This window comes from Primulina eburnea, chromosome 7 (genome assembly GCF_022965805.1).
Source record: "Primulina eburnea isolate SZY01 chromosome 7, ASM2296580v1, whole genome shotgun sequence".
Lineage (NCBI taxonomy): Eukaryota > Viridiplantae > Streptophyta > Magnoliopsida > Lamiales > Gesneriaceae > Primulina > Primulina eburnea.
Window position 1 is genome coordinate 12,082,552 of NC_133107.1, and position 18,692 is coordinate 12,101,243.

The 18,692-nt window shown below is 35.2% G+C and overlaps 2 protein-coding genes across 2 annotated transcripts; one reads left to right on the top strand and one right to left on the bottom strand.

Annotated features, from left to right (window-relative positions):
* The first annotated feature begins 5,497 nt into the window (after positions 1-5,497).
* On the top strand, positions 5,498-6,094 carry LOC140835697 (uncharacterized). The gene has a single exon (XM_073201101.1). It carries the CDS (start codon positions 5,498-5,500, stop codon positions 6,092-6,094), a length of 597 nt encoding a protein of 198 aa, XP_073057202.1.
* A 10,269-nt stretch (positions 6,095-16,363) lies between these two features.
* On the bottom strand, positions 16,364-17,749 carry LOC140837244 (probable ribose-5-phosphate isomerase 1). The gene has a single exon (XM_073203334.1). The coding sequence runs from the start codon at positions 17,390-17,392 to the stop codon at positions 16,526-16,528; it is 867 nt and encodes a 288-aa protein (XP_073059435.1). The 5' UTR covers positions 17,393-17,749; the 3' UTR covers positions 16,364-16,525.
* Positions 17,750-18,692: the final 943 nt, after the last annotated feature.

Sequence of the window (18,692 nt, forward strand, 5' to 3'; positions counted from 1 at the left end):
CCTTATTCTCTCTAACTCAATCGCAATATAAAATATTATCAAAGTTAGCTAGACATTAATAATTTAAGGAAGAATAATAATATAATAAAGAACAAATCAAAAGTCAATGATTAAATTTATTCAAACAACCGTTCGAGGTAGGATCCCCTTGAATCCAACAATAAAATGAGTTTAGCTAATAAAATCTATACTAAAATATGCAAAACAATAATTAAATGAAAGTTCTTAAACTAAAAATACTAGAGTAATTGAATAACGGAAGACACGCTGTTCGAAAATCTCGAATTCTTCAAGTTTCCTCGACTTTAGTTGTTTTCTCCTTGTATGCGGCAGCTCTCCCGGCTGATAAAAACTAATCCTCCTCCAAAAAAACGTGCTAGGGCTTTTATAAGTAGATATCATCAAGAAAGAATGGAAAGAAATCAAACAATATTTTTTTTCTTATTAATAACGCTGGGTGGCTGAAATTGCCCGCCTCATCGCCCATCTCTCACAAATTGGCCAAACTCTTTTCCTCACACGTACTAGGTGGATAAAAACAACCACCCAGCATACCTGGCTCGTACATCTTCTAATTTAAATTTCGCATTGGGGTAGGTAAATTCACTCGCCTTAGCGCGCCTTGCTCGCAGTTTTTTGCCTCCATTCATCTTTTTCTTGATCAACTTAGCTACAAATCAAACCAAATCCTAAAATATTTGACCATGGCACATAATAGGACTTAAACAACTAAATTCAAATCAGCACATCAAAATATGCATAGATAAGGCTTTAACGACACACAAAACACGTGAAAACGACACCTATCAACGGTATAGCATATGACAATCTTGCTTGGCATTTTGATCAATGGACTTGAGGCGGTGGAGGAAACACCTAGTTCACTTCAAAAAAACCAGGCAGATTTTCAACATCAATTTCATTCTCGAGTTCACCTGGAGCAATCATTTCAAGAGGAGTTGGCCTCTCCGATGCGGAAACAATTTACATGGCCTATGTATGGATCTCCACTTCTGGTGTTTTCACAATGGGTATAACATCCTTCTTATAACCCATCTTACTTCGAATATCGTGAGAGTCAAAAAAATTTCCTGTCATTGTTAAATTTGGAGAGAGTGAGATTAATCAATAGAATTTACACAGAGAGTTAATCAGAAAACAAGAAATATTTTAGCAAATAATACAGAGAAGAATATGAATAAGTGAAATTAATAGGCAAGGGTTAAACAACAGTCTGTTCAACGATAACAAAAATTAGCGTAAGAGTAGTCTTTCATCTCTTAACAGATCGCACAAAATTCACCAGCGGTAACAAAAAGTTAATAGGTGAAATTTTAAAATTTTAGAAAAATATCAGCAAATTAAGGCAATAATCTTGCATAATTGTTTCCCAAAAATTTTATAAGAATAATTAACTCACTTCGACTTAACTCCACTCAATCGTCAGAGATCATAAATATTTATTTTTAGAAAAATAGGGTTTTTCATCAAATGTCCCATGTTGAAAACTTATAACCTCTTGAGCAAAAAATATTCACAAATCTATATATATGCATTACCTAATTACACCTAAAAACATAATGGAACATAATAGAAACGTGATAACATGAATGTGATGTGTTCACAAATGAGATGTTTTCACTGATGCTGGCAACATCTCCTGAGTGCACTTCCAATATCAAAAAAACAAATTGATTTTCCTACACACACAGAGCTCATTCTCACTTTATTTTTATCCAGAAGTGGTAGCTATCACGGTAGAGGAACAATATTCATTGGACTCTTCTAGGTAGCTTTTTCTATTCTCTTCTGTTACGATTTCTGTTTTGATTCCGAAGAGGTAGCTTTCATACTAAAAGAACAGTCTTCATTTGGACTCTCTTAGGTAGCTTTTCCATTCTTTTCCTTCTGATAGAGAACTGAATCCTCCTTTTTTTTAATTGCCTAATCTTCTCAAGCCACTTTTCACATGAGACAGATCAATGATTACACGAACATCCTCAACTAATTTTTGACTAAGGTAGAGCACGTCTCATGACTAAGTGTGTTGATTGAAATAGAAGTGAAAAGTTGTAAGAGCATCAAAAATTAGCCAGCATAGTACGAACTTCACATAGGACAAAATAAATGAAAGATGTTTATTTCCTAATGTCCTAAAAAGCTCATGCATTTTGAGTGTTGTCCTAAATGTTGTTACATTTAAGACAACATCCGCGAGTGATCAGAATTTACACATGATGAGAAATTTCCTAAGATTGAAAATCTCTCGAAATCTAATGTTTTTGTGAAATATATCCATCAATTGTTATTAGTCCCAACAAATTCTATATGAATCAAACTTTTCTATACTAAATCTCGAATAAAATGATATTTAATGTCAGTGTGTTTTGTTCAAGAGTATTGTACTGAATTTTTTGAAATGTCAAATTTTCTTGAATTATCACAGTACGCATAACCCAAGGACATTTGCTAGTTGTACGCATTAATATTACTTTAAAGATTTTATGACTTTATACTTTTGAGTGGTTTTGATATATTTAAAAGAACGTATGCAAAACATAAAATCATAAATCGTAAACCAAAATCTAAAACTAGCAATTTTCAAAATAAAGAATAAACTCTTAAATATATCAAAACCACTCAAAAGTATAAAGTCATAAAATCATTAAAGTAATATTAATGCGTAAAACTAGCAAATGTCCTCGGGTTATGCGCATCATCAGTCCAGCTAGTTCAACCATCAAGTCTTTCATCATCAACAACATCATGTTCACCTGCATCAATCACACCTAGTAAGGCTATTGACTCAGCAAACCTTTACCATGATAACAAATAATACATATATGTTTACAAGCAACAGTGAAATATACTTTTAATAAAATAGCTTTTCATGAACATGCATAACTTTAAATCTTTTTTCCTTTCATCATATCCTTTCACATTTCATCATATACGTATACATTTATCTTTTATTTAATTGTGACTACCATTTCATCCTTTGGTCGATTTATCAAATTCAGCTGTAACTATAGTATATATATATATATATACTATATATATATATATATATATATATATATTTTTTAAATATACTTTTGTACCATTTAAAATAAATCAACAAGCCTATTTTGAAAATCCAAAAGAACGTATGCAAAACATAAAATGATAAATCGTAAACCAAAATCTAAAACTAGCAATTTTCAAAATAAAGCATAAACTCTTAAATATATCAAAACCACTCAAAAGTATAAAGTCATAAAATCTTTAAAGTAATATTAATGCGTACAACTAGAAAATGTCCTCGGGTTATGCGCATCATCAGTCCAGCTAGTTCAACCATCAAGTCTTCCATCATCAACAACATCATGTTCACCTGCATCGATCACACCTAGTGAGTCTATTGATTCAGCAAACCTTTACCATGATAACAAATAATACATATATGTTTACAAGCGACAGTGAAATATACTTTTAATAAAATAGCTTTTCATGAACATGCATAACTTTAAATATTTTTTCCTTTCATCATATCCTTTCACATTTCATCATATAAGTATACATTTCTATTTTATTTAATTGTGACCACCATTTCATCCTTTGGTCGATTTATCAATTTCAGCTATAAATATAGTATGAGGCGGCGAGGCAACATTAACCACTTTTCCATTGTGTGCTTTGGCTTATATTCGGTGAGGACATCAGCGAAATTATCACCCGTCAATTGAGCCTTGACCTTACATATCATCATATTCTCTCGATGGAAATTCGATCTTCGGGCTCCCTTTGGGGCCTTTTCCCATTAACGGACTCCCTCTAAGGGACTCGTCCGTCACAAATCTCCATTTTCTTATCGTCATAATTAAATCACTTCTTTCAAAATATTTTTCCACATTTCCATCACTTTATAAAAATACATGTAGTAATATCAATTTCTTTTAAACCAAGTATACAAAACATCTTTTAGCATTTATTGTTTCTCATCATAAAATTCCATAAACTTTAAAAATAAACATTTTATCTTTCATTATAGCATTCAGGACACTGCCAAGACGTCTAACATTTTCAGGTGTAAAATGACCGTTTTGTTCCTGAAACCCTAACTTCCCAATTTACACTTAGACCTTAAAATGACGATCCAAATCCATCCAAACATAACATAACACCTGGAATTTATGATGAAACGTTAAAGTTAAAAGAAATGTTGCATGCTTGTTTTTAGAAGAAAAATGATATTAAATGCATGCTTTTTATAAAGTGATGAAAATGTGAAAAATTGGAGGAGGTGAAGTAATTGTGACTATTATGATGTTATGATGATATGAATAGGGATGTCGTGAGGAAAAAGGATCCCAGAGGGAGCTCATTTACGGAAGGAGGCTCTAGAAGGGAGCCCATTTATGGAAGGTGGCCCCAGAGAGAGTCCGTCTATGGGAAAAGGCCCCAGAGAGAGCCCGATGATCGTATTTTCATATGATGAGGATAGGCCAAGGCTCAATTGACGGGTGAGGGTGTCGCTGATGTCCCCATCGCAAAGTACTGTGGTTACATGTAGATGGATCCATCGACCTTATGAGGAAAAGAAAGTCACGATTAACGATTAAAATTCAATAAAAAAGGAAAAGTGTTTATGCTCATGATGAAAGGATATATGATATGAAATGATAAAAAGGAAAATGTTGAGGTTTAAGTTATGCATGTTCATGAAATGTTATTTTATGTAAAAGTATTTTCACTATTGCATGTGAGATGTATATGTATTAGTTGTTATAAAGAATATGATGTGTTGAGTCTTTAGACTCACTAGGTGTGATTGATGCATGTGAGTTTGATGGAGGTCTTAATGATTGACTTTGCTGGACTGTCGGTGCACATAACCCGAGGACCAAAACTTCTATTTTTTCTGCGCTTATGATTATAATTTATGTTAAAAAATTTAATACTATATATTTATGCTTTTGAGAGGTTTTTGAGAGGTGGTAGTATGGGTTATACTTTTCAAATTATTGCTTTTTAGGTTTGGTAAAACGTTTGACGATTTCATGTTTTGACTATTCTCTTGGATTTTTAAATATTAGTTGGTTTCTTTACTTTAAAAATGATGCAAATATATTTTATATATTTGTATGAGTGTTCGGCTGATGAAATAGTTAGGTTTTTTTAAAAAAATATGATAGTACTTTTTAAGCAAAACGATTAGTGGACGTTTGAGTTGGTATTAGAGCGATGGTTCTGTAAAGGGTTGTGCCACCATCAGCGCCGAGAAGCTCGGTCGTCAAGCCTCAAATTTGTAAGTTTACATGCTTTATATGATTTATATGATGATACCTGCATGATTACATGAATTATATGTTTACGTCACATGTATACTAGCTTTTTGAGGATATATACTCTATGTGCTTAAATTGCTAAAAAATGAATTAAGATATGATGCATGATTAGAAAACTTAGATCTAAATGTATGTTGGTTACGTTAGTATTTGGAAAAAATTCAGATAAAATGCCTCCCAAACGTGCCCTTGTTATTGAGAACCAGGCTGAGAATAATGAGAACCGTCAAGAGAATCCACTCCCGCCTCCTAATGGGAATGCTGTTGTTCGCACACTTGAGGGCATGAACCGTTTCTTTGAGCAATTTCAGCATGCTCCTAGGCCGCATCCCGATGTTTATGACCAGTTCCAAAAGCTAGCGCCGAAGGAATTATCTGGCAATACTGATCCTTTTGCTGCTGAGGCTTGGATTCGTGCACTCGAGGTACACTTTTGTTATATGAATATGGGGGATGCTGACCTTGTTCGGTGTGCCACTTACATGTTTAGGGATTATGCTACTTTATGGTGGGAAGGAGCCAAGCATGGTATTGACATTGCTACTCTTACTTGGGCTCGATTCAAGGAGATATTCTATGAGAAGTATTTTACTACTGATGTTAGAGGGCGACTGAAGAGTGAGTTTATGAGCCTCCGTCAGGGAGATTCGACTGTTGCTGAGTTTGTGAGGAAATTTGATAGAGGTTGTCACTTTGTACCCCTTATTGCGAGGGATGATGTGGAGAAGCTTAGACACTTCATGGATGGTCTACGACCCACCATATGAAATAATATTATGATGATGTGTCTTTTGGATTATGCTACTACTACTACTTATGCATTCCAGTCTGAGCAATCTTTAAGGACATTGAGTTTGAGATGCAGCGAAAGAGACATCAACACCAAAATAATAATCAGCCAAACAAAAAGCCATATATGGCCCCAAGGTCAAGTCAAGAAGTAAGGACAGCAAAAGCCACAACATCCTGGAGCACCAAAACTTGCTGAAAGGCCCCTATGCAAGGAGTTCAATCACTTTCATCTTGGCAAATGTGAATGGGGCACATTCAAATGTTTCTTTTGCAAGGAGAAGAGGCACAAGGCTGCTGATTGCTCGAAGAGAAAAGCACCTACTGTGGGAACGCATATGTTATGCATGCTGAAGAATCAGAGGAGGAGCTAGACACTATGCTTATTACGGGTAACCTAGTCATTTAACATTTTTATATTGCTTTTATTGCATGAAATGTTAAATTAGTTATTAGAATTGAATTGAGATCAAGTTTAACCTAGTGGAAATTAGGTTGCATGTTCTACATTAGTTGGAATTAAGATATTATTCTAGAAAACCATAGAAATTTGTATTGATTTGAGCCCTATTTTATGCAAAGGATGTAATAATTCCAAATAAAAAGTTTATGGCCACAGATTAAAGAAAAATCATAACTAAGGGTTGATTAGGAGTTTCGAGAATTTTGAGGGGTCATTGTGCAATTTCAAAAATGTAAAGACTAAAATGTAATTACCGAAAATTGTGAGGACTAAATTGTAATTACTGAAAAGATAACGGGCTTAATTGCAAATAAGTTGAGGGACCGAAATGCTAATATCTGAAAATTTGAAGGACCTAAATGAGATTTACCAAAATTGTAAGGACTTTCATGCAATTTTGGAATTTAAGGGATAAAAATGTGAATTTCGAAAATATAAGGGTCCAAGTGCAAATATCGAAAATTCTGGTGTCTAATTGCAAATTTCAAAAAACTGAAGGGCTAAAATGCAATTTTTCAAGAAAAGCTTAAGTTCAACACGCAATCTTCACATAACTTTGGGAAATTAATGATACAAATTCATTAAGCTTCAACACGAAAAGATTTAAAAGACATTTTCGCCGCGGGGAGGATTATGATTCAAGGTGTAGCAACCTATGCACTGCTAGATTCGGGAGCTACACATTCTTTCATATTTGAAACCTCCATCAAACGAGTTTGACTTAATATTATTCCTGAGGATATGGGTTTGGGTTTCAAAGTTTCTATTCATTCCGGTGATCAAATGCTCACGTCTAAAATCATCAAGATTCCGAAGCTTCGTTTATTCAAAGATGCGGTTCGGGCATATCTTGTTGTACTCCCTATGCCTGAATTTGATATTATTCTCGGGATAGATTGGTTATCACCGAACGGAGCTTCGACTGATTTTCGTCAGCGATCAGTGTCTATTCAACCGCCTAGTGGTAAATCTTTTGTCTTTGAGGTGGCGAGAAACAAGCAAGTGCCGCACATTATCTCTTGTATGTGTGCGAGGAAGCTTATTAGACGTGGATTCCAAGCTTTTCTATCATGTGTCACTACCGCACATGCTCCCATTAGTCAGAAATTGGAGGATGTGGATATCGTCAGAGACTTTTCAAGTGTCTTTCTCGAAGACGTTTCTGGCATTACACTCGATTGTGAGGTGGAATTTTCTATTGAGTTAATGCCGGTCATTGTTCCTGTATATAAAGCACCTTATCGTCTGGCACCCGCTTGAAATGAAAGAATTAAAAGATCAAATCAAAGAATTGCTAGATATGGCTTTTATTCGCCCTAGTTATTCTCCATGGGGCACGTCGGTATTATTTGTGAAGAAGAAATATGCTAGTATGCGACTCTGTATTGATTATCAAGAGCTGAATAGGGTCACTATCAAGAATAAGTATCATCTATCAAGAATCGAAGATTTATTTGATTAGTTGCAAGGAGCATCGATATTCTCGTATATTGATCTTCGTTCTGGTTACCACCAGTTAAAAGTGAAAGAGTCGAATGTTTACATGACAGCGTTTCGGACAAGATATGAGCACTACGAGTTTATGGTCATGCCATTTGGGTTGACCAATGTACCAACGATCGTCATGGATCTCATGAATCGTGTATTTCACCCGTATTTTATTCAATTCGTCATAGTCTTCATTGATGATATATGGATCTATTCGAAGAATAAAGAGGAGCATAGTCGTCATTTGAGGACAAGACTGCAAGTACTGCAAGATAGAAAGCTTTATACAAAATTCAGCAAGTGCGATTTTTGGCTTGATAGAGTGGCTTTCTTAGGCCACATCATTTCTAATGATGGCATTGAAGTTGATCCAAGTAAAGTTGAGGTAGTGAGAGAGTGGCCAGTACCCAAGAGTGTTACCTAGATTCGCAGTTTCTTGGGGCTAGCTGGCTATTATCGCAAGTTTATTTAGGGATTCTCATCTATAGCGGTACCTATGACCGCCTTGACAAAGAAGAAAGCAAAGTTTATATGGGGATCCGAGTGTCAAGACAGTTTTGATAAGTTGAAGCAAGCCTTGATTTCAGCGCTAGTGTTATATATGCCATCGGGGCAAGAGAGTATGTTCTATATACCAACGCTTCATAACTTGGTTTGGGCGCAGTTCTGATGCAAAATGACCGAGTTATAGCTTATGCATCGAGACAATTGAAAATTCACGAGAAAAACTATCCTACTCATGATCTTGAGCTTGTAGCGGTAGTTTTTGCATTGAAGATATGGAGGCATTACTTGTATGGGAAAAAGTGAAAATTTTCATTTATGATAAAAGTTTGAAATACTTCTTCACCCAAAAGGAATTGAATATGAGACAGCAAAGATGACTTGAATTAGTGAAGGATTACGACTGTGAGATTAGCTATCATCTGGGGAAAGCTAATGTTGTGGCAGACGCATTGAGTCGAAAAGCAGCAGTCATCACTCAATTATCACTCCAAAGACCGTTGCAGTCCGTGATACAGTGGTTTGAGCTTACAGTGTATGCTAGGGGCGAGGCCCCTAATCTTGCCACGTTATCAGTGCAGTCGACTTTGAGAGATAGAATCCGTGAGGGACAGTCTACTGATGAGCAATTGCAGAAATGGAGAGCAAGAGATGAAGCCAAGGGCCGGAAGTTATATTCTGAGGTGGATGGTATAGTTCGTTATCGAGATCGTTTATGAGTTCATATTGATGATTCTTTGAGGGGTCTCATTATGAAGGAACCTCATGAAACATCATATTTCATTCATCTGGGAAGTATGAAAATGTACAAGGATTTGCAGTTGTTATATTGGTGGTCAGGCATGAAGAGAGATATTCTGCGATTTGTATCCGAGTGTTTGACATGTCAGCAATTTAAAACAGAGTATCATAGGCCAGCGGGAAAGCTTAAGCCACTTCCTATTCCCGAGTGGAAATGGGAAAATATCACGATGGACTTTGTTGTGGGATTGCCGAAGAATATTAAAAGATTCAATGCTATATGGGTGATAGTTGATCGCCTAACGAAATCAGCGCATTTTCTACCTCTTAAGACGATCTTCACCATGATTTAGTATGCAGAGTTATATATTCGAGGATAGTTCGTCTGCATGGGATTCCCGTATCTATTGTTTCTGACAGAGATCCGAGATTCGCGTCATCTTTTTGTAGGAGTCTGCATGCAGCGATGGGGACCAAGTTATTATTCAGTACAACATTCCATACTCAAACCGATGGTCAGTCCGAAATAGTTATACAAATTATAAAAGATCTACTACGAGCTTGTGTTATTGATTTCCAAGGCAGTTGGGAACCAAAATTACCTCTAGTGGAGTTCACCTACAACAATAGCTATCAATCATCAATCGGGATGGCTCCTTTTGAGGCACTTTATGGAAGGAAATGTAGAGCTCATATTCATTGGGACGAGGTTGGTGAAAGAAGAGAGATTGGTACGGATGTGATTGAAGAGACTGCCGAACTTGTAGTCAAAATTCGTGAGAGAATGAAGACTGTGCAAAGCCGACAAAAGGGTTATACAGACAAGAGACGAATGGATTTAGAGTTTGCAGTGGGAGACCACATATTTGTGAAAATAACACCTATGAAAGGTGTTATACGTTTTGGCAAGAAGAGAAAGCTTAGTCCAAGATTTATAGGTCTGTTTGAGATTTTGGAGAGGATTGAAACACTAGCTTATAGAGTGGCATTGCCACTGATGCTTTCTAGAGTTCACAATGTGTTCCATATTTCGATGCTACGAAAGTACATGTCGAATCCATCACATGTGCTAAATTATGAACCTCTACAATTGACTCCAAATATGATTTATGAGGAAAGACATGTTCAAATCTTGCCAAGGCAAGAAAGAAGACTCCGAAATAAAGTCATTTCAATGGTCAAGGTCAAGTGGCTGAATCACTCGGAAGAAGAAGCTACTTGGAAAACCGATAGGGACTTGAGGAGTCGCTATCCAGAGCTATTCGGTAAGTTCTAATTTCGATGACGAAATTTTATTTAAGGGGGGTTGTAAGGTCCAAAATTAAGACGACGTAATCCAACTGCATGCAAATCTATGAAATATGAAAATGATTAATTAACTGATGTTAATTGCTAAATTGATTATGTGACATGTTTATATGATGTTTTAGTAGTTTTTCTACTTAAATGCATTAAAATGTATTTTAGGGGTTATTCGAGTTGCGGTCGAGGAACGGAGACTGAGGGCTGAAAAATAGAAAATGTTTTTATTAAATAATTATTTAAAATATGGTTGATGTTTTTTCTTATTTATGAAAATAAGGGGTTTTGAGGTGATTTATATACGCTGGGACGTAAATTTTATCGTTGTTGGTTTTTCAATAAAAATACGGATATTTTGACAACCCGACGAATAAATTCACAAACTTTATTAAACAAAATAATTTTTATATTTTAATTAAGCACTAATGGGCTTAATTAACCTTCTTAATGGGCCAAAGCTTGATTCGTATATTAATTAAAATATATAATATACAAAAAGCCCTACCATAACCCTTCAAAACCCCATGCCCCACACCCCATCAGTTTACAAACTCTCCCCTCAAATTACACGACACACACATCATATTGATGAGAAAAGCATCGATAATTGCTTAGGATTTCAAGCCAAGGCCCTCCTCGTCGTCGTTCTTCAGTCGTCAACGAATTATCGTGCGTTAAGCATGCAAAGGCACGTCATATTCTTCCCTTCTACTCATCTATCACACCACAGTAATTGCTTGAACATGTTTTGCATGAAAAATAAGGGACACTTTGTTATATTTTCGTTTTTGCATCAAGGATGGTTTATAAATCATGTGTGTTGATCCTAAATTATGTTTAACATGATCCTAAGGGGCTGCCATGATTAAGAAAGGTTTTAGGGTGGTTTCTACATGTTTTAAAGAGTCCTAAGACACACCAATCATGTTGCACACGCACATAACAGAAGCTGGAACCGAAATCTAGTGTGGGTTGATCAAGGGGAACGGTTTTGGGGCTTGGTTGCTTTGCTTGTGTTCGGTTGGAACCATGGTTGGGCTAGGGTCTGGTATGAGTCAGGGAGAAGGTCCTAGCCATGATAGGACTAGAGTTAAGAGGGCTGGGGAGGAGTCCTAGCCGAGAAGAAGCGTGCATCACGCGTTGGTTTCTCAGGCTTGCAGAGTTAAGGGGCTCGGCCAGGGGGCTCAGGTCTGGGCTAGGGTGACTCCTTAGGGTCCTAGGTGGGTGCACAAGAGGCTGGTTCAAGGGCTAGAGTCCTAGGCACACAAACTTGGACTCCACTCACAAAATGAGTCTCGGCCACTTCATGCATCAGCTTGTGTTGTTCGGTTTTGGGGCTAGGGTCAGTTTCCTTTGGTTCTTAGGGTCCAAGGGAGGGTTGGCTCATGATGGTTCAAGCATGGCTCGACAAAATCGGAGATGGCTCGAGGAGAAGTCTAGGCGTGAACTTAGGGTTTCCTTGTTGAAAAATCAATCGAAACATGTCTCACGGGGTCGAGTCATGGTTCACGAGGGCTAAAATAATATAAAAAGTCTAAGTTTTTAATTTAGGAATTTATATTAAAGTTTGAAATTATTCGGGATAAAAACGCCTTAAATACGAATAATTAAAGATTAATTAAAAATTCTACAATTTATGCTAAGTAAATTTACAGGCAAATTAATTTAAGCTTAAATAATTATATGGGACATGTTAGAGTCAATGAAATTAAGAAAAATGTCAAAAACGTGAAATTTTACGTCTAGGGATAAAATCGTAATTTTACACCAAAAAATTAGTGAATGTCATGGCAGTACTATGAATGTTGTTTTATATGCTAAAATGTTTATTTTAAATGTTTATGGAATTTTATGATTATTTATGGAATTGATGATGAAAAAATAAAGTTAAAAGAAATGTTACACACTTGTTTTTTTTTTTTTAAAATGATATTAAATGTATGATTTTTATAAAGTGATGAAATGGTGTAACATTGGAGGAGGTGAAGTAATTGTGACTATTATGATTTTATGATGATATGAATGGGGATGTTGTGAGGGAAAAAGCCTTAGAGGGAGCCCATTTATTGGAGAAGGCTCCAGAGGGAGCCCGTTTATGGGAGAAGGTCCCAGAGGGAGTCTGACAATTGTATTTCCATAAGGATATGCCAAGTCTCAGTTAACGGGTGAGAGTGACACTGATGTCTCCACCGCCCAGTACTGTGGTTACATGTAGATGGATCCATCGACCTTATGAGGAAAGGAAAATCACGATTAACGATCCGAATTCAATAAAAAATGGAAAAATTTTTATGCTCATGATGAAATGATATATGATATGAAATGATAAAAAGGAAAATGTTGATGTTTAAGTTATGTATGTTAATGAAATGTTATTTTACGTAAAATTATTTTCATTGTTGCATGTGAGTTGTATATATATATTAGTTGTTATAAATAATATGATGTGTTGAATTTTTAGACTCACTGGGTGTGACTGATGCAGGTGAATTTGATGGAGGTCTTGATGGTTGACTTTACTGGACTGTCGGTGCACATAACCCGAAGACCAGCGCTTCTATTTTTCCCCACTTATGATTATGATATATGTTAAAAATTTTAAGACTATTTATTTATGCTATTAAGAGGTTTTTGAGATGTGATAGTATGAGCTATACTTTTCAAATTATTGCTTTTTAGGTTTGGTAAAACGTTTGACGATTTCATGTTTTGACTATTCCCTTGGATTTTTAAATATTAGTTGGTTGCTTTACTTTAAAAATGATGCAAAAATATTTTATATATTTATATGAGTGTTTGGCCGATGCAATGGTTAGGTTTTAAAAAAAATTACAGTACTTTTACTTTTTAAGCAAAACGATTAGTGGACGTTTCAGTTATCGATATAGACAAACATAAAATCCAGATGATATTTGAACATATATCCTTTTTTTTTTTGAAATATCTAAGGTGCATTGGTTAATCTCATTGGAAATACTTTCCAAATATAATGGCATTAAGGTGTAGATAAAGCCATAAATTTCTTATTATCTTCCTCCATTCGAATCTGATAAATACAAGACTTAATTCAAATTTAGACAATATTTTAAAGTTGCTCACATAACTGCTCAAATGATCTCTACTATGTATAAATTATTCATTAAATTCTAGGATTTTATTAATTTCTTGATAATTAATTACTAAAATGATTCTGTTCTTTTTTATCTCACCGTGATTTCTTATTAAAAAAAACCTAGGCTATCATATGCTGATATTCTTTATTGGATTAAATCAAGGTCCAAATATTCTTTAATAAAAATTTGCATATTCTTCTGATCGATGATGTTCATGTGTTAGTTTTCATCTGGTGAACTCAAACTTTTTTTCATCATTTACTTCAAGATAGAGCAAGCTCCTTTCTCACTATGCCAAGGGATTCTTATTGTAGCTTTCTTTAAGAATTTTCTTGATATTTTCTAAGGATTCCTTGGATTCAACCGATACATCTTTCTCTTGTAAATCTATAGTTTCTCCATACCTTCTAGAGTCTTCATTTTTTGGAGTAAAATTTTTCCTTCTTTACCACATTTACTACGAAATTGGATCGATATGTTTCTGTAAAATGCTTCTTTTAGGCGTTGCACCATGATTTTGTGATCACATGGTGTTGTGAACACTAATCTTTATAATAAATCATCTACCACAAATCTCATTCCGTTCTCAAGTCATTCAAGGGTCTGTGTTCCTCGAGAAACTCTAATACAAGAACTAGTTGATCAGGTTCTTTTCCCGGAATTCCTTTAATATGAATTTTCAAGTCACTGATGTTTATTATCCATTGGTAGGTTCCTATTATAGATCATTCCAAATTTTATATGGTATTGAAATTGAACTAATTTCTCTTACTTATATTATCAAATATTATTTCAACTTCTCTCCATCCTTCCTTCCGAGAATCTAAGCTTTCCTCTTGTTGAATTTTTTTTTTTTTGTTTCAGTTGGGTTTCCTGGACAGATGTTTCCCCCCCCCCCCCCCCCCTCATACTTTTGAATTTCGCTAGGTTCCAACCTAAAACTCTATTTTCTTTGTAGAATTGACTTGTCTTCAATCTAGATAAACTCGATTCATTCTTGAAAAATTGCATGAGCAACTTTCTCAAATATTTTTGTATTTCAATAAACTAATTTCTAATAAAAAATTCTAAATGATGTGTATTAAACAGAGCATATGAAAGTTGATAGATAATAGAATATTATCTATTACCTTATTCTTCAACTTTTGTTTTTGAAATATTGATTTAATATCAAAGCTCGACTAAAATTTCGAACTGTCAGGTTGTAAGCAAATCTAACGATGCTCTATGTGAGAACGAAATTTGGACTTACATCTATTACTATACTTGACATAATCCATTTGTTAGATTTATTCTTAACAAAAAATATCTATCAGACACCATTTCCAATTTTACCATCTCATCCCTCATTTCATTGACAAAACTTCTCCCTTCCGCTCAGATTTTAGAGAAGAAAACCACCAACTCCAGTTATCAAAACGCACATATATATATTACGTCTAAAAGATTAATGTATTATATCAAATTTACGTATAACAAATAATCCATTAAAATAAAAATATATTATATAGAAAATAAATATAAGATTCATGCATTATATAATAGATGTTGGTGTACAGCATTCGCTAGTTATAAACTTTGGTCCACACTTGCGAGTTGACATTGTTCTCTGGACTCATCTAACCTTAAAAATAGACACAAACATTACATTGCAACTTCTTACTTTTGGGAAACATTTGGTGTGACAACCCAGTCTTATCGGAATTTCAAAATGGCGAAGGCGACGTGAATATTACTATTATCACTTATCAGAAGACTTCTAACATATTTGCAATCAATTTTGGGCGTTTAAATGATGAATAAAAATTGAGATTTGGGGATTCTAATTTCCAAAGTTTATCATAAATTTCAACTCAAGCATGAGATAACCGCTGAATGAATACAAGCCGAGCTGAATACTGTCTCAACCATGAGTTGTGGTCTGGAAGGATCAAAGAACAAAAACGAACCCGAACAAGCTGATGATTAAACTCGACAAACTAGGACCACTTTATTCATGTGCTCGTGTGTATCGATATAGTTTCTTGGCCTAGACTCATTTGGAAATGTATCATGACATAAAACTCAATTTTCAAGCTAAAAATATAATCCGACTAGACAGCCCTCTGCTCGAGTTCCACTCCCACCTCTAGTCCTCCCCTTCTACGACATAACTAAGAATTCAAACACAATATTGTTGTTGAGAATAGATAAAATCTGTAACAATGTCAGTTCTATACTCCAGGGTTCATTCTTCTCTATTTGTAGAGAAGGGTGGTTGATAATACTTCATCAATAGAAACATATTGTCATGTCATTCGCAGGATACTTCAAATCCAACAGCATAAACGCAGTTTTCGAAAAAATAAAAACTTAAACCCATGCAGCAAAACATAAGACCTGCTCACCATCAAACACTTATCACAGAGCTTTATGAAGCAATTGTAAAGACGTTTTTTTTCCCACTAATCATTCGTCTAGCATCATGTCAATTGTTGATACGGACACTTGGCCAGATTAACCACGGTCGATGTTGATATAAGGGTTTTACAATGGAACCAGTAAAAGACCCATTCCCAACGCTCAATATCGTAAACAACACACAAGTGAAGGCAAGAAACTCCCATTCAGCAAGATGATAATTTGAACAAAGGACATAGAAAGTTCAAACTTAATAAATATGATATCATTAAATAAGGCCCCGAGCCAGTCACAAAATTAGGAAATTCCTTCAAAATAATCGACCTACGAATTTGATGCAAAGAAGCACCTAAAAATTCCCCCCACAGACCAACATAAATACTAATAAGTTAGCTAATCTAAAACCCATTCCTCAAATCACTATAACTAAAAGAATCTACCTCCACCTCACTCCCTGCTTTAGTCTTGATGGTGATGCCTTCCACACCAGCTACAATCACCGAGGTAGCCAATCCGATGAACATGCCGTGCTCTACGATCCCCGGAAGCCTCAAGATTGCATCACTGGCTTCATTCAAGTTTCCAATATCTCTCTCAAAGTACAAGTCAATAACAAAATTCCCATTATCAGTCACCGAAGGCTTGCCATTCTCCACGCTCATCCTGAGCTCCCCTACGCAACCCGCATAGGCGAACATGTCAACAAGCCTTCTCAAAGAATGATTCCAACAAAAAGGAATGACCTCTACTGGCATAGCCAACCCACTACCGCCTACATGCTTCACCAATTTCGACTCATCGACAATAACAATGAATTTCTTGCTTACAGATTCCACCATTTTCTCCCTCAACAAGGATCCCCCACGCCCCTTAACCAAATTCAACCCCGGGTCTACCTCGTCGGCACCATCGATGGCTAAATCCACAAAGGGGTGAGAATCAAGATCTGATAAAGGGATCCCCAACGAAACTGCCTGATCATAAGTCTTCGTCGAAGTGGGGATACCCACAATATCTTTAAGCTTCCCCTGGCGCATAAGATCCGCGATACGATCCACAGCGTGCTTCGCGGTGGAGCCGGTTCCTAGGCCAACCACCATGCCTGATTTCACATGCTCCACGGCTTTATAAGCCGCGATTTTCTTCAAATCATCCTGTGTTAGGGAGACGGAAGCCAGAGACACGGTGGATGATCCCATTAGAGTAGGAGGCTCGACCGCTGTGTGGGTTTCGGACACCAAGAAACGTGGGTAAGCTACGGCCATCGCAAGAACCTAAATAAATCCCAAGATACACAGACCCCACGCAGGAAAAGATCAAAAAATGAAAAAAACAAAAAAAAAAACAAAAAAGAAGAAATTGATGGGTGAGGGAATATAATTGAATGGCTAGGACATTTTCACAGAAACAAACTCATTAACGATGATCATACACCGATTGCGTAGAATGATTCTGTTGCAAAAGAGGAGATATGGATGAAAGATGGGTGGCTCTGTAAAAATATAATAATAAATAAATAAACGTGAAGAAACGGACAAAAATCGAAACTACAGAGGATTGTGTGGTCTGGAGAATGGGGGGAGAACCACTTTCTTGAGAATGCTTGTGGTGATATTTGTAATTAGGGCTTGCGGGGAATTTATAGATCAGAAAATTGTGGGGAAACGCGGAGGAAGAGGGAAAAAGCGGGGGCGTAATATTGGTGAAGTTCAGGGGTTAAACTGGAATTTCAAGAAATTCTGCTATTGGCGGTTATCTTTGAAGCTTTCAGCCATTACTCGGAAAGCACACCCCCACAAAAGTAATCTATATATATATAAAAGCAGAGTTTTTGCCAAAAATAGTAATTTCCCGCCAAAATATCATTTCTAAAAAAGGAAAGATTTACCATCAATATTGACATACGTGCACTGCAATAAATGACCGCTTCAATTATTGTCTGCATTGATTATATCAATTCATTTAATTCAATTTTGAATTTAATTAATTTTTATATTATTTCAAATGTAATTTATGTATCATATGTTTTTAATTTTTTACACAAATTAAAACTAAACTATATTGAAAAAGTAAACTACATTAAAAAAATTTGCATTAATTATAATAATCAGTTGAAATAAAAATTGTATAAATAAATTTAAAATAAAAATGATTGCAATGTTCAGTATCACTCATTAGGTAAATCATCCAAAAATAATTTTTGCTATTTTAAGTAATTTACTGCCCAAATTACTTATTAAAAAGAAATACAGTATTTAATTAGTTTATTTAAATTTTCTAAAAATAAAATTGGTTGAGTGTTAAAAATCTCTCTATATATATAAAAGCAGAGTTTTTGCCAAAAATAGTAATTTCTCGCAAAAATATCATTTTTAAAAAAAGAAAGATTTATCATCAATATTGACATACGTGCACTGCAATAAATGACCGCTTCAATTATTGTCTGCATTGATTATATCAATTCATTTAATTCAATTTTGAATTTAATTAATTTTTATATTATTTCAAATGTAATTTATGTATTATATGTTTTTAATTTTTTTACTCAAATTAAAACTAAACTAT